Source organism: Hipposideros armiger, unplaced genomic scaffold (assembly GCF_001890085.2).
Source record: "Hipposideros armiger isolate ML-2016 unplaced genomic scaffold, ASM189008v1 scaffold_285, whole genome shotgun sequence".
NCBI lineage: Eukaryota > Metazoa > Chordata > Mammalia > Chiroptera > Hipposideridae > Hipposideros > Hipposideros armiger.
In genome coordinates, this window is record NW_017731635.1 from 512466 (window position 1) to 529356 (window position 16891).

Consider the following 16891-nt stretch of genomic DNA (forward strand, 5'->3'; position numbering starts at 1 on the left):
AGAGAGAGAGAGAGAAGGAAGGAGGGAGAGAGAGAGAGAGAGGAGGGAGAAGTGAAGGAGAGGAGAGAAGGGGGGAGGAGAGGAGGGGGAGGAGAGAGAAGGGGAGGAGAGGGGCCTTTACTTCTCCTGAGAGAGGCCACTTCTGAGTGGAAAGCTTTCAATCAGGAGTGCTGTGAGGACCTATATCTCTCGTGAGAATTGTAGTCCGGGTTCCAGCCGTGTATGAAAACAGCATGTTCCCACTTCCCAAAGGAGCTGGAGGCTGTCTCTGCACCCCTCTGCACGAACAGGCATATTTACTGTTCTTCTGGTCGTTCAGATTTCGCCAGAGAGCCTCATCAAAACCAACCTGGTTAACCATAAAATTGCCTAAGGGGCGTGGCGGGCCCACGTTGGGTGCTTAACCAAGGCAGCGGTGGGTTTATGGGTAAGGCAGAACTCCAAAACTGCAGCAGGGTGGGGGTGGGGGGGTGGCTCTTGGAAGGCGACTTCACTCCTAACGAGCATCTGAGGGAGTTCTGAAGGGCCGCAGGCTCCACACAAATTGCTCAGCTTAGTTTCTCCTCACACAGCAAGGACTGGCCTGGGAGGGTGTGGCGTCTGAGCAGCGCCAACGGTAAGGAGAAGTGGGGGGGAGCTGTCTGCTAATTACTGGGTTGTCGGAAAAGTCATGACGCAGTTTTGCGACGAAAAACATGGAAAAAATACGTCATGACTTTTCCGACAATCCAATATTTACACTCCCAAGTGGAGTCAGACACCTAAGTCCATTGTCTGCAGAATTCTAGGGGGCAGGGGCCCAGATGACCCAGTTTCTGGTTCTGACTCAGGTAGTGAATGACCAGCTGTGAGACCCTGGGCAAGTGACTGTCTCTGGTGGCCTCAGTCAGAGAGGTGTCTAAAATTACTCAAAAAGTTATACATGTATGAAGCTATGTAGTTTCAGATGCCACCTGAACCATATATATATATATATATATATATATATATATATATATATATATATATATATATATAATATATATAAAACTATATATAGAAAACACACCCACACACATAACTTAGCATCAAACGGGACAGTGTCTCATAGTTCATTTGTTATTTAAACAGTCATCCACCTCTGTGATACAATTATCTCTTTGTTTTGAACATAACCTAGAGGGATGTATATGAGAGGCCTTGCCTTGTTTTTTTTGTTTTTCTTTTTTTTTAAATGTGAATGATGTAGGATGATTGGCAGTTGAACAGAATGTCCATTGTTGGCATTTGTATGTCTTGATATGATTCCACACTCTTCACAATCCTAATGTTTAAGGTGGTTTAAAGCTTGTTCCTCTCCTCTGGGACTCTGAGAGTAATAGTCATTCTGATTTTTATAAACAGCGGATTCAACAATAAGAAAGTAGCAGTGTGAGTTTCTGTTCATACCTGTCAATGCCTGTGTAATTTCATTTCCACCCATTCCCCTCCATGCTACATATGCCAGCACTTAACAGGGCTGAAACGAGAGGGAAACCTCCTGAAGGATAGAGCTATTTTTTTCCCCCTTCCTTGTAGTTCCTCCAGCCCTTGCATGGGTTTTATACATATATGCAGTTTCAGATTTTATAAATTATAGACTTTCAAAGTAGCTTAATGTCAAGTTCAGCTGTGACTGTTAGCGAGGTGGAGGGGGCCGCCCAGATGCAGCCTGCAGATGCTGTGGGATGAGGGGCTGGGTGCACGCAGTTCAAAGTGCAAACAGGAGCTGGGTAATAAAGTGCAGCGTTGTGGTCGGCATTCAAACTGCTACTGGAAAAAGGGCACCCTCACTACTGTGCTGTAGTCACTCTACATTCTCTTTTGAACATGTCCGTGCTGTAATTAAAAATAAACCTCAAAGGCTATACATGTTACCATTTTTTGCTTAGAAAAAGAAAATTGTTCCTACGTTGAATGATGAGAGGGTAGCACTGATGATATTTTCATCAGCCTCCCTTTAAAAACACACCCAAGGATGGCATGTGACTACGGAATAGCGTGTGGTGTGCTCACGGTTCTGTTGTGTGCTCTTTTTAAGAAACCCCTATCTGGCAAGCAGACGACTGTAGTACTTTCTAGATCTGTTTTTAGGATCTATTAGAAGAGATCAGAAATCCTACACATTTTCAGAAGAACTTAATTGCTGATGAGGACCAGTCTAGCTTTCAGGCAGAGGCAGAGACAGAGGCTGGTTGTGTGGTGGTGGCTCTACCAGGCTATATTCGATGTATCGCTCACATCTTTTTATTTCATTCTCTATCAGAGATCAGAAAAGGTTCATTTTAGGACTCATTGTCTTCACAGAGGACAGCCAAGAGGCTAGGAGTAAAAGCTGGGTGGCTGGCAAGGAAGTTAAGGCAAAAGCTCTGCAAAGTGTCAGAGCCACATATTTCTCTTTCCCAACAGACATGGTTTCAAGGCCTGACAAGTTGAGTTCTTGACTTAGAATCAACTTAGCACAGGTTGCAAGTTTACGCAAAGGGCACCAGTCCTGAAATCCACAGAGCTGTTGGATAAACCCAACTTGAGGTTTTTATTTTGGGGGACATTTGGGACCCCTAAAATGTCTGGGGGAGCTCACCATTTAAAAAGAAGTCCATCTGAAAATAGATGCATAGGGACCATAGATTGAGAGGTCAGTGTCATAAGTAAAAATGAATGGTTCTCTAAATAAACACCGATCTTGAAGCAAAACGAAGTGAAAATTTTACATTATTTCTTATTTCAGGAAAAAAAATGGAATAGTTTTGTTTCGTTGTTTTACATCAGGTGTAGACATGCAGAGAGATAGATTTGCATCTAGAAGGGCCAGTAATTACAAAGCAAAAATAATCTGTAACTTGCGGAAATACAAGGTATGAAAAGCGTTGTATCTCCTAGCTAGAGGGTTATTATCTGATTGTCATATTTCTATCACAGATAAAAACATCTTTAGGTAAACTTAAGGAGGGCAACTTACAAGAAAGGTTCCCTCAAGAAATTCTGTAGAAAAGAATTCTCTGTAAGAAAAAAAATTTTAAGGTGTTGGGCCACAAGTTTTGAGAATTCAAAAGGATGAGGAAAAGAAAAACCGAAACAATTTCCAGTTACTGATACGGCAGCCCCTCAGCCAGGTGTGGCGGCTCTTATACAAACAGCACTCCCGTTGATACCAGGCTGTCTGCCTTTTCTCGCACTTACAAGACAGTCAAATGTGACGCTGAGAATAGGTGTGACCTTGACTCCTGTTTATCCAGCTCCCTGCTCCGTCCGCCCCCTCCAATCTCTTGCCTGCTTTGCTTTCAGTAAATCAAGAATAAATATCCCCTCCCCTCCCCTCCAGCCTTCATCACAACTTCCAAGAAGGACTGAAGGAAGAACTTGGAGTTTCTCTGCGTGTATTTCTAAAACAGAGCTGGCAGGGAAAACAAATGAGATGAAATAGCACCGGGAAAGCACCGTCTACCTGGGCACAGTCTTTGCTATCATGGCAGGTGCTGCACTGGGTCACTGGACATCCATTCCCAGCCACATTCCCCTTGGCTTTCCTGTTTATAGGCTGGAAAGTGACCGCTGAGTGAAAAGGCAGAGCCCCATAGGAGAAGGGTTGGAGGCCTCCCGTCTCCTTCCTGCCTGGGCAGATCTGGGCTACCACACCACGGGTATGATATGGTGGAACCAAAGCATAGGAGCATCCTGACCTCCTGACCCCGCCATACCTGCCCAGGAATACCTACTCCTGTACCGCCTGTCACATGAGACAGGCCAATGCCCGGCGGTGTAAACCACTGTAGTCAGGCTTCCCTTTCTGTGCAGCCCAACATCATTCTCACTGCTAAACCCCAGCAAAAGCTTTACGTTCTTTATGTCACTGTCCTACCGAGCATCATTTCAATCATTTGGGGACATGGTTTTTGTCTCCATCTTGGCTGCTTCTTCCCCTTTTCTGTCTTCATTCAGTGTCATCAGGAGAAGAGAGGGCAAGAGGAAGGGAGAGAGAACCCGAACGCTAGATGGGTAGGACAGTGTGTCTGTCCAACAAAGACGGGAGTCTGTGCAAGACGGAGGCGCGTCCAAGCACACTTGTCCAGCATGTGAAAAGCGATGTGAGGTTTTGAACTCTTTCATGAGCAGGAACGCCTGAAGTCCTCTTAAACCACTCCTGGTTAGCTGTATGGTCGGCAAAGTTCTCACAGGAAATGCTCCCTTTCTACCATGCTGGGGGATCATAGTTATCATGTTTTTTTTTGGGGGGTGGGGGAGGGTAGGTGGGGGAAATAGGCAAGAAAGACACATCTCTTTAGGCTTATTTTACTCAGCAAAAAGGCTAACGCAGGGGATTGGTGGCACCCAGGAGAAGGGGAGGGGGAAACCAAAGAACAAGAGTTGCAGGAAAAGTATTTTGCCGATTTTCACATCTGTTCAGGCAGCAAAGCAGCTTCTGCAGAGTTCTCTGAAGAACGGGAGTTGGAAAACAATTTTTTTGAGATGATGTGGGAAAATGCTCGGCAGGCACATGTGAAATGGTAGGCTATTTCCTATCAAAAAATAAAGTAAAAAATAGCTGCTTCATATTGTTACACTACAAACGTGTGATGTGTTTGATGGTACCTCTCTCGGAGGTGTTCAAAGGTTTTGAACAGGAACTTTGTAATTCGGAGGCAAGCTCACGGAGAACATTATTAGCCCCTTTTACAGAACTCAAATGAGACACAAAGATATTGAATGACTCATCTAGGTCACTAGCAAGTTACCTGAGAAGCTGAAAATTTTGCTTGAGTTTCCTGTGCGAGCCTCTGCTCCCACCCTCAGCAAGACAAGCAGCCCAGGTCACCAGCATTTCTGGGTTCTGACAAAGTACGTGATCCAAAATGTCACTGAGGGGCTTGGAAATTGGTCATTCCCGAAAGCCCGGAGAACCTGCGTGTGGCTCAACAGGCAAAATGGCTTTTTCATGAAGAAGGACCTTCAGGAAAATGAAGCTACACCAGGGCCCTCAACGAAGAGAAACATCTGTCAAGATTTATGTTACAACATGCCCCAATTAGCTTCAACAGTTAGAAGCTTAACTTGTTGAGTTACACAAAGGGCCCTCTCTCTTTTTCTGTCTTCTTTATGGACACTTACAAGAAGAGGAAGGGTGACATGAGGCTGAAAAAGCTGATTTACTTTACATTTCCATCAGGTGTACTGCTTTACTTACGGCCTCCCATAAGCCCCTAGGATTCCTGCGGCTCTGCCCAGGTGGTGCCCCACCCCCCACCTCCAGCACCCTTCCCTGTCCTCCTGGTCTCCACCCTTTACACCATCTCCTTCCCCAACCCCTGTGTCACTGTCTCCAGGGAGCCTCCCCTGGTGTCCTCCAGGGCACTGCGACTTCTCTATCCCCAGAGTGGACGGTGTTTGACCGAGTGTCCTCTTAGATAGCTGAACATACATCAATAGCCATGGCTAATATTTACCGCCCCATTTTTACGACTGTGCAAAGCACTTTACACAGGCTATTCAATTTGTCCACACAGCTACTTTAAAGAGAGGTACTGTGGCTTTCCTCGTTTTATAGATGGGGAAACTGAGGCCCAAGAGGGAAGTTGCTTTATGCTATTTGACAAAAGCCAGAAACAGGGATAAGGAAGACAAGGCCATCCTACGCTGTCTGAGCTTCTCCCCAAGCAGACCGCGGCCCTGCTGCTTGCTAATAGCAGCAGCTTTTATTAATTCCTGGGGTCTCTCTAGACGGACACCCGCCCAGCCCTGGTTTCTCCACTAAAGCCTCTTTGTGGGCACTGGCTCTGGATGGCAACTCTGATCCAGCAGCAGACCCAGCCTCGCTTTCTCAGTAAAGGGGAACATCTTTGCTGGGTACACTTCAGATGTATTTCAAGAGAACAGAGGAATCTCTGGCTACTAATTTGCTTCCAAAACCTCTCAGAGGCTTCTTTCTGTTTAGATCCCGGGGTCAGCTGCTACTTCTGAAGACGTTTCTGCTACCGGCTGCTCTTGTGCCTGAACTTGGTGTGTGAGCAGGTGTTAGGCCTCCTGGGGCCCATCCCCCACCCCCACCCACTCTATCCTGGTAGAGTGCATTTAGGGAGGGTCTGAATTACAGGGACAATCTCTCCAAGGGAAGGGGAGCCAAGGCAGTGGCTTCTTTGGGGAACGGCTTTTTGCTCCTTTAAATAAACATTTCCAAATTGCTTTGTCATTTTCAAAGGTTTCTTAGCTTGTGAAGGAACTACATGGTAAAAGGTATCCTTGTAAATGGAGATAGGTTTTTAACCCCTTTTTTGGGTCTCAGTTTCAAAATGTGCGGGCAGTTTCAGAATGCACAGCTCCAGCTCACACAGGGGGAACTAGGGTCTCTGAGGCTTCCATACCCAGGAGAGCACCTAGGAAAAGTACAGTTCCCCTGTGGGCCAGGGGGAGTTGGACTTGCTAAGACACCCTGCTCTGGATTGAACTGTGTCTACGCCTAAATTTATACACCGAAGTCCTAACTCCTGTACCTCAGAATGTGACCTTATTTAGAAGGTGGGTCTTTACAGAGCTGATGAAGGTTAAATGAAGTGATCAGGGCGGGCCCTCATGCAATATGGCCGGTGCCCCTCTAAGAAGAGGGGATTCGGACACGGGCACGCACAGAGGGGTGACCAGGTGAGCACACAGGGAGAAGACGGCCGACCACAAGCCAAGAACAGAGACCTCGTAGGAACCAACCCTCTCTACATCTGGAAGCCTTCAATATAATAAAGCTGCACCAGGACTCTCACTGAGACTTCTAGCCTCCAGAATCATGAGACAATACATTCTGTTGTCTAAGGCACTCAGCCCGTGGTCCTTTTCTATTACGGCAGCCCTAGAAAAATAAACCGGATTTCACACTGTGTCCGATACCTGGATTAAGCTACGCCTTTCTGTGGTCTTAAATCTTCGGTTGAGCCAAAAGAAGCATCTTCATAAATATTTCTTTAAAGACAGTGGCAACCTGATGCCTACAGAGAAGCCCACTTCACACGCTCAGCCTCGTGTGTATTCTGCAATTCCCTTTGAAAGACGCCTCGAGAAGACGTGAAGACGGCAGCACAGCAGCACGGCAGCCTTGCTGAGATTTTTTTTTTACCTGTGGTTCTAGGAACTCAGAGGCATATTAACATTAAGGCTTCGCATAGACCACTAAGCCACTTCTAAGAGCAAGGCTACCTGAGGCATTTTGCAAAAATACGTCTGTGCCACCGCTTTTCCTTTCCACACCTACCGCAACTCTTTGGGGCGACGCGTTGCACCTTGCCAGGGGACCAAAGTTGGGCTCCTGCAAGACTTTCATGTTGCGAACCATGTGTGATAATTCCAGGGAATTTCGGCCCCATCTTATCTTCTCACCTCAGCAAATGAAGTGAGAACTCAGTGTGGTGTGGGGAATAGGAGCGGTGTTTTCTGTGGTAGACCACATTCATTTTGCATGCCAGCCTTTCAGACTCTCGCTTGCCTTGTACGGAGAAGGGAATAATGGTTTGCTTAGTCCCACGCCCCTCTTTCCCCCCATTTCCCACATGGGTATCTCGCCCAAAGTGGGTTTCTTTCTGTGAGAACTGCGTGGATGAATAAGGTACTGTCCCAGGAAGACAACAAGATGTTTTCCGCTCTAGCTCGCAGCTGGACAGATGCTATAAATTAAGGGCAGCAAGAAATGACCATGGTACTGAGTGCTGCTGATGACCAGGCTATGGAAACAGGGCTGAAAACTCTAAGCGAGACCAATGTGCTGGGGACCATGGTGATTGTCCTAGCATCAGGCTCAAGGCAATACCCCCAAATGTTACGCAAAGCAATGGCGTTTGGCCACCTCTCCGGCTCCCGTGAGTGGTGCTAATCCAGACAATTGAAACCGTCATGTTGATGGAGCACCTTGATCAACTTAACTGGGAAATGGCCAACATTTCACTTTGGTTCTCTGAAATTAAATCTCAATATTATATTATTGAGTTAGAGATTATGAAAGGCCCCGAGTTCCCTTTACTGAGAGGAAGAAATGAAAAGACATTTAGCCAGGAGCCCTTCTGAGTCTTGGTTGGGGTTCTAGGGTCCTTTCCCCACAGCCCCCTTGAAAACTAACTGCCACTAGCTCTTACCCTGGGGTGGGGGGGGTGACTGCCCACGGGGCACGGCAGCTGTGGGGCTGTGCTAGGGGCCAGGCTCCTTCTGTTTCCTGCTGTCTGTGCAGGTCACCGGGTCCCCTTATTATCTTTGTTGTCTGACTGGTAAGGACAGAAGGCATGCCAGCACCACACACAGAAATCCAATCTATTGCCCAGTGAAATGTTTTAAAATTTCCTGACTCTGCCTTCCTGAGTTGATAAAATAGGAAACAATCATCGTTTGTAAGGGGGGAGGTGTTGAAAGCGAGTAAAGGCAGGAAGATCTTTTTTCTGTAATTCTACAAATATTGCTTCCTTCGCTTGTTAGCGACCCAGAGGAAACGCAGCGAGGGAGCAGTTCGCAGCTTCTCACCAGTGGCCACCGGAGCCCAGGGCTGCGAGGATGTGTGACTCATACACAGCGCATGATTCAACTTCACTAAAATTTCCTCAGCTGCCAGTAAAGAAGCACTTGAAAACCCTTTAATTTGAAGCTTTGAATCGGTTAATGACTTGCTTTCTTCCCCCTTCTTCTGAAATCCTCTCTCCACCACCGCCAGCACACACACACACACACACACACACACACACACACACACACACACACACACGTCAAGTGCTTAAATTTCAGGCACCCTGCAACCTAGAAACTTTGTGGCATTCACAACAGTGTTTGTTGTGACAAAGTGCCTGGCAGCCCTGTGCATTCTCCTGCTCACTTGGCTGTATGAATAAATAACGAGTCACAGATACTATTTGGGTGCGCTTGAGAGTTGTAGCCAGAAAATTAATTATCCCCCAACCCATCCCACTCCATCCCAGCTCTGCCAAACCATCAAGCCACACTTCGCAGGCATTGGTGAAAGTGCGTGCCCTGACACTCTGCAATGCCTCCGTGACATTTTTATTATTTTTGTTGGTTTAAGCACGGCCCTCTTTACCCACCAAAGACACACAAAACAAGCATGCACACGCGCACACACACACGTACACACTCACAGCTCACCTCTGCAGCTTTGCACATTTCAGGAGGCTGGCTGCAAAAACGCAGACAGGTTTTCTGTCCTAGCTGCTCCTGTTAGGAGCATTGCAATCTGATTTAAACTGCAACAACGTTTGACTTAGAGAACGTCTTTATTTGCTCTTTTGCAGAGAGAGCCCTCTGTGAGGGACAAATTACTTTCTTTCTCTCTTGAAAGATGCTGGTTACCTCTTTGCACTGAGACTGCAAGGCACAACACAGCACAACCTCATCCCCGTGCTTTCCGTCTAGACAAAACTGCCTGGCTCCTGCGCTCTGTCTCTTGGGGACAAGCCAGTGGTCACTTTGTCCCTGAAGTCCCGGGGCTGGTGTCATGCCTATCTGTGTGCCTACTTCAGCCTCCGCCCCAGGCTGGCACAGCCCTCCTGGATGGCTGTGCATGTGCCTCTGGAGCCTGGGGCAGGCTGGAGTGTGGGCCACACAAAGTGCTGAGTGCAGGGTAACTCAGCTGCTGTCATTCCGGGCAAGGGACAGCAAAAGAAAACCCCAGAGAGCTTCGTGCAAGCTTTGTAATCTCCAGGACTTTAATCAGGAACAGCCCAACTTACTCGCACTCGACAAAGTTTTCACGCACCGACTGAACACTTCAACAGCTTAACTAAGTATTTATTAAAACGTTTCTGAAGAGCTGCCATCTGATGGATAAGTAATCCAATAGCCTTGTAATCATATGCCTGAGTCTGAATTCCTCCCACCAAACAGACAGGGGATCAGCCGGGCTATCTGCACGAGTTACAACAGGCTGCCATTTCATTATCTAAAAAAGCTGAGCAAAAGTCGATATTAAAAGACCAGCATGTACTCACCTCTCATGAAGCACTGTGGGTATGAAGGAAATGACTCAAATATGCTGTCTGAAGCCATCGCTTCCTCCTGAAAATGCACCCTCTTCTGAAGGCGGGGGATTCAATGATTTCTTTTACCTTAGGAGTGAAAACCAAGAAAGGTCACTTGTTTTGACTTCACCCCAAGCCATGGCTCCCTACATCTCTTTTTTTCCACCCCCCTCAATACCTCTGGGGCTCCCTGAGCCCTATGAAAAATGTACCTTTGCGAAAACAAATATTCAAATTGTTAAAGATTAAAAAAAAAAAAAGCAGTGTCTTGGCTGTGGGTTGATGATGTTCACCGCTCTGCGAAACCCTGTGGTTTGTAGCCAGTATGATTCGTCCTGCCTGCTGACCACTATGCCGGGCTTAGACTTCTAACACTGCCAGCCTACCCAACTTGTGGTTCTGTGGTTGTTTATGAGGCCCAAAGAAGTTTTCACACAACCCAAATTACAAATTTAACTGTTCCCCTTTCCACAGCTCTTCTTAATTGGTTCTCGCCAATCATGTGACTTCAATGATGTCAATTTTTTTTTTTTTAACTTTCTGAGCAATGCCCTTCCTTTCCTCCACCTGCCTCCCCCAGGCTGTGCAAGAAAACAGCCCAGTAGGCTTTGCAAGAGAGCGACTGGAGAAAAAAGTGACTCAGTCTCTTATTATATCAATGGTCTTTGCTGATTTAGTACAACTCGGGCTCTGCTGTTGTTATTTGTGGTTTTTGGAACTACTGATTATTTTGATTAAGAGTTCATTGCTGCTTATTCAATAGTAATTCTACCCTGGCACCGGGCTGCTAAGACAGGAAGTGGAGCCTATCATTTATGATGCTGGGCATCAGAAGCTCAGGAGAATTCAGCCCCTGGTAAAGACCATAACGGCGTAAGTGAAACTAAAAGGGAGGGGGAAAAAAAAGGAAATGTTTTGGCAAGAGTCTGACCCCTAAAAGGGTCTAGCAACTTACTGGTATTTTAAAGCCTGAAAAAAGGAAGCATATTAATTTTGTGATGAAAAGACCATTTTAATAAAACCAAAATTATGTGGTTTTATTCCTCCTTAATGGACATCTTTTCAGTAAAGAGATAACATCATAGTACTCTCCTACTCTCTCTCTCTCTCTCTCTCTCTCTCTCTCTCTATCTATCTATCTATCTCTCTCATCTCTCTTTCTCAAATTAGGAAGCTAAAGGAAAAGAAAGAAAACAGAGGTTTTGTATTGTGAGCGGTTTATTGCTTGCAGCAGTTTATTTTTTGTTTTCACCTGTGAAAGTTCACTGCCTTGCCCTTCTGTAGCTCAGTTCACCCCATCTGTAGGTAGAACTCAGCCCGGTGCTATCATACCCACACTCTGAGTGCGTTACGGAGATGCATGCATGAGAGAGGAAGCAGAGGAGACGCTGTTCCAGAGCAAGTCCCCTCTCAGGGGGCTGACCCAAAGTCATTGTACAGCTCATCCCCTGCTTTCGGGAGAAGACATGCCTGTGTGGAGGTAGGTCCCGAAAAATACAAGTTGGCATGTGGGCAAGCCATTCTGGGCACACGTATGTCTTTCTTTTTCCTGCCCATTGGTTTTACCTGCTAACGAGTAAAATATTGTTTTGGGGAAAGTTCCAAGATAAAGTAACACTCTCCTTTCCCAATTAGTCGCTTTGTTTTGCTTTGATCCACAAGCATCTTCCATAGCATTCTGGCCACTGGACGTTTCAATGCACACACTCAAGAGAAACTGTGAGAAGATGGATTCTAAATGGCAGGCCTGGATCCCAAGCTGCCCTCCAATGACCAGCCAAGGCACTTTGGAAAGCCTGCTCTGTCAGAGTAACCCCTCGATGCTTTCCTCATCCGCCCCATTTCACCCACACTCACCGTGAGACCATGTCCAAGGGCAAACGGCCCAGGTCCTTTAAAAAGAATAGACATGATTTTGACTTACTCCTGTTTTGACTAAAGCAGGAATTGAAACTCAAGTGTCTGCTTTCTCCCAGACTTGTGTGAAGTTAGCTTGCCCAATGCTGACACCTTATTATAATAATATTTATAAGAATAATAGCGTGCGTATTTGTTTTATGAAGTTCATTAATATCCAAATGTCATGTATGTTGCGTATGACTCACAAGGCAAATCCTTTGTGAAGATACTTCATGTTATGTTTCTTTGCTCCCCAAGAAAGCCAAGTCTGGGTTCAGCCCCACAGCAGGTCCCTTCTCTTCTGCACTTAATATTCCCCAGGAGGGTCCTGAGAGCTGAAGGCGGTGGTAACACGCTGCTGCCACTTCACAGTCGGCTCAGACCTAATGATGACTTAGAAATTCAAGTGGCGATGCAGATAAATCCTTTCGATGTTTCATTTTAGAAACCCCCAGATGCTTTCAGCCTTAGGTATCCAGATGCTCAAGGGGAGGGTTTGGATGTGTCAGCTCACCACCCGAATTCTTGGCTTTTCTCTGGGGGCCTAGCTTGAGCCGAACCACACATCTTTCCAAGTGGAGTCTTCGAGGGACAGGTCAAGTTTAAAGACAACTGTGAGTTAGGGCTGAGGTTTGCTGAGGCCTCATCTTGTGCTGTAATCATGTGTAATCATCAGGGCTGGGGTTTCGAGGAGGCACCAGGGGGCAGCGTCTGAAGGCATGCACACCGGCCCAGTGCTGCCTTCCTCTGGGTTATCTGACACAACAGCCACAGCAGTACTTCACAGCTCGGCGAGGTGACAGTTGGAGCCTTTCTGGGCATCTTCCAAGTTATGACAATTAGCAAAGACTGAGCCGGTGGCTGGTGAACTTGGCCTTACCACTTCCTCAGGAGCCCAAGACGAAAATACCCGTATGTCATCAATGAGCCACCTAGAGGAATACTCAGTCCTCTCTGAGCTGGAGCTGTTTAGGATTCCTTACATTTGTGCAGCGACCCACACCCTCTGTCCTACTTCCTGCAAATGACTCAGACCCTGGGCTGCTGCCTTGGGAATTGCACCCACTGTGGCTTTGCCAAGGAATTGGATGGCAGTTTCCATCCTCACTCAGATTGGCCACAGCTTCTACATGTCACTACTAGGAGGAGGGGAATATGCTCAGGTGTCATTTCTAATGGCTGTGTAAAAATACAAGCAAAGGTGGAAAGATGCATTGCTGCATAACCCTGTAATTAATGTGTAGTCTTCTGAGTGCAGTCCAGTTTAATGAAAACATGGTCTGTTAGGTGTCTTCATTACATGATCACTGTATGCTCTCTCTGAACATGCTTATTGTAAAGCAGGTTCTCTGGCCAGAAAATGGACCCCAAAGTGGGAGCCCCCCAAACACTGGATGTAGTCTAAAGCCCCAGGGGGGGCAATGCTGCTAAATTAAATTCTCTCTCTGTAGCACACATTTTCCTCATTTTCTAAATCTTTGTGTTCCAGAAACTTCTGTGTCACGCTGACAATGACCTCAGTGACGATTTTTAAACTGAGACATGGACGACAGGGCTTCATAGAATGAAAATAATCTGACCTTGGCAAATCCAGTGATTTAAAATAACGAAAGAACTCTGCAGGTCCAACAGTTACAGGCCTTCCTTCCTGGACCCTGATGACGGGTCCACCATAGGACACACGCCTCTGATGCACAAGTCTCTTGGTCCTTCAGGTCAAAGTACAATTCAAACTTAAGTCACCACAAGACTTCATTTTATAGCCAGACAAGAGTTTCGGCATTTTTTTCCCCCTTAACCTTCCCTAGATGAAGGTGTATGGCTCTGTGAGGAAACAGGATTTGAAAAAAAGCAACTAGTCAATTGAAAGCTGTCTAATGATACGAAAAGCTGTTTTGTGGTCATTGTTTCAAATATAAGAGTTTAAAGTGTTTCACTACACAAAGGGTGGCCTGTGGGTCAGCAGCATGGACCTTACACAGGGGCTTGTTAGGAATCAGGACCTTGGGTTCTCCCCAGACCTACTGACTTAGAGTCTGTATTTTGACAAGATCCCCAGGTGACTCCTACGCACAGCAAAGCTTGAGAAGCCTTGCTCCAGAGGGGCAAGCCTTGCATATGGGGGAATTTGGTAAAGACTTCATACGCTAATTATCTACATTCTTTGAGATTTCTTTATTCTTTACAGCTTTCTGAAAGGCCTAACTGTTCTGTCTTGTTGCCTTGGCATGACTTTGTAAGCCCTGGGTGTTTCTAGGTTGGCGGAAGCATGGCTCATCTCCTCTAAGATAGAGCTTTCTTGGGTTATCGCTCAGACCTCTCATCTCGAGGGCTGGGTTTGGGTCAAGTTTACAGTTTGAGGTCTGACACACAATGTAGGGAGGCTCCTGTGTGCTCTGTCGACCAAGCTGGTGGCCACATGTATATAAACAGAAGGCTTTTTTCCTCCAGGGGCATCAGATTCTCAGTTTTCACCTAGTTTGCAATTTGGAAACACATTAATCCTGCGAGTTCTTCCAGACGCACAGCATGTGTTCGCGAGGCAGCATTTCAGGTGGCTTCAGCTGTCTTGCCACAGCTGTCCTCCCCACGGGTAACCTGCCTCTGCCCTTCGGCCATGGCCTTGCAGATGTCATGGCCCATGCACTGGTCCAAAAGAAGGGACCCGGCCTCACCTTGTACCCACTTGTAACAGCCAACCCTGCCAGCGTCCAGAGGCCCACGTTACACAGGCACCCAGGAGTTTGGCTACTCCGTCCAGTTGCGTCTGGATCCTTTCAGGCCTGCCTTGGGCCAGAAATCTTGTTTGGAATAGTTTTTCCTTACAGAATGTTGGCTCTTTTGCTTCTGGTGCCATTTGAAACCAGGAGGGTAAAACTGGAGAACTTAAACAAACCCTCCTTGAATGTGAGAAATGTTCAGCATTCGAGGTTTGGTCAAATGATGGAAAACATTTCGAGTTGGTACTGAACTTTCCAGCCAGTTCCTCCAACCTTCAGGCTAATTTTAGCATGAGATCCAGGCAGAGAAAGCAAAGAGAAACAAGGAAACTAAAATTGGAGAAGCCAGAATTCGCATCGGTCAGATAGTGTAAGATTCAATAATTCAGTTTACGTGGCACATAATGAGCGTCTCCAGCCTGATCCATGCACCTGGCTTCAGGAACTTTGGACTTTGTCAGCGTTATCCATTTTCCTGGTGGCAGGCAAATTAACAAACGTCCACATGACTTTTGACAAATTGAAGCACAATGCTACCTTTTTCACTGGGTGCCGGGAGGACCAGTACTTCTTGGACTATGCAAAGTGGTTTTGAATGGAATAAAAAGGAGACCTGTGGTTGATGTTTCAATATGGAAACATACAACATGTGAATTTTAATACTCGCACTTGCCAGGTATCATAAACACATGGCATCAGGACAAAGGAAGAGGTGTGGGGCAGAACACGTTGAAAATATTCTCTGCATTCGATGCTGAAGAAATCCAGACTAGATCATCACTTAATTTTTGAATTAAATGTCCTTTTGGAAGTAAATCGTTCAGCTCTACTAAGGCAGGCTGCAAATGCTTCCAAAGACCTCAAAATGTCAACATTAAAGAACATCAACACTACTGAGAAAACAAAATATCACACTTAAAATTGTGCGGTGTGTATTTTAATTTCCTCCTCTTTAAATTCCATTTCCTTTCTGTTGCTGGTTTAGAAACTGGCTCAGCCTGCTTGGGAGATACTGTGGGCCCAGCCCGGCAGACACAGAAGAGTTGATGAAGGCACATGAGAAGAAGACGAGAAGCTTTGGCCAAGTGAAGCAGAACCTCAGAGGCCAGGACGAGGAATTTGTTTCAATGCTGCACACAGCAGGAAACCGTCAAACGCTTTGAAGCAGGCATGGGATGGGATGAACTTGGAGCTTTTAGAAAATTGATCTGGAAGTACGACTACTTCCATGAATCGGTGGGCTCTGAAAAGCAGGGTTCTTGGCTATTTTTGTTCATTATTATATCTCTAGCAACAATCAATGTGCTTGGTATGTAGAAATCTTTTGAATGAATGAATTAATGGATGCATGGATTGATGGGTGAATGGATGGGTAGACAGGATAGATGGATGGATGACGCTTTATTAGGATAAGCACCTGGGGACTCAGAGGCTGCAATACTTTGGCTATGGAGTAACAAGCACTTTGACCATAATACAGGTATTATATATAATATGCTATAATGGAGGGCAATGGGACTATGATGGCTTGACTACATTAACAGCCTCAGTTTCTCATACCTCCCGTAGTTAGATCCTTTACACTCTAACTGTGGTCCCCTCCCACTCTGGTCCTGAGGTTGGCCTTATGACTTGCTTTAGCCAATGGGAAAGAACAAACTTAATGGAAGCAGAAGCTTGGAAAAGTGCTTGATCATTTGAATGTGCCTGGGCTGGTGTACTGAAAGGTGGGCCACCTGGAAGAGAGAGGAATCCTAGCCAAGGTCATCCCAGATCAGCCAGGGGCCAGCTGACCATCATAAACTTAGATGAGCTCCAGAATAACCCAGAACAGACCATTCAAACCCCGCTGTGACCAGTAGAACTGCCCAGTGAGCAATCATAAATGGTGGTTGATTTAAGCCATAAAGTTTTGGGGTGGTTTGTACCATTGCATTATCATGACAGTAGGTTTTGTTGGGGAAGACATAGAGATGCAGAAAGCACCAATGCTAAGCTGCAGGCTGAGACAATGAGGCTGAATCAGTTCATTCTCACAATGAAAGAAAGTAGAAAGCTGGAGATGGGGAATGCATCAGAGGGGAGTGGAAAGAGGCGGAAGCCAGAGGCAGGTGGCAAGAGAAGCAGGATGAAGAAAAAGGAAGCATGGTTCAAGCCGAGGGAGGAAGACGTTTCAAAGGATGGGAGAGAAACAGTTAGATGCTGAAAGGAGAGATAAGAGAAACAAAGATGACAGAAAGCTCAGCAGATCTGACAAGA

The 16891-nt window shown here is 46.2% G+C and overlaps 1 protein-coding gene and 1 long non-coding RNA gene across 3 annotated transcripts in view; one reads left to right on the forward strand and one right to left on the reverse strand.

The window, feature by feature from the left end:
- RUNX1 (RUNX family transcription factor 1) overlaps positions 1-10415 on the reverse strand; it is a 237856-nt gene extending 227441 nt beyond the window's left edge. For both annotated transcript variants that reach the window (XM_019658651.1, XM_019658650.1), the window contains exons 1-2: positions 10226-10415; positions 9984-10100 (exon numbers count right to left, since the gene is read on the reverse strand). In XM_019658651.1, the coding sequence (XP_019514196.1) occupies positions 9984-10041 (58 nt within the window). In that variant the 5' untranslated portion in view covers positions 10042-10100; positions 10226-10415. The remainder of the gene's footprint in view (positions 1-9983; positions 10101-10225) is intronic.
- A 191-nt stretch (positions 10416-10606) lies between these two features.
- On the forward strand, positions 10607-15952 carry LOC109391228 (uncharacterized). Its single transcript, XR_002125757.1, has 3 exons — positions 10607-10886; positions 11319-11493; positions 15618-15952. It is a non-coding gene; the product is annotated as an uncharacterized LOC109391228 (long non-coding RNA).
- Positions 15953-16891: the final 939 nt, after the last annotated feature.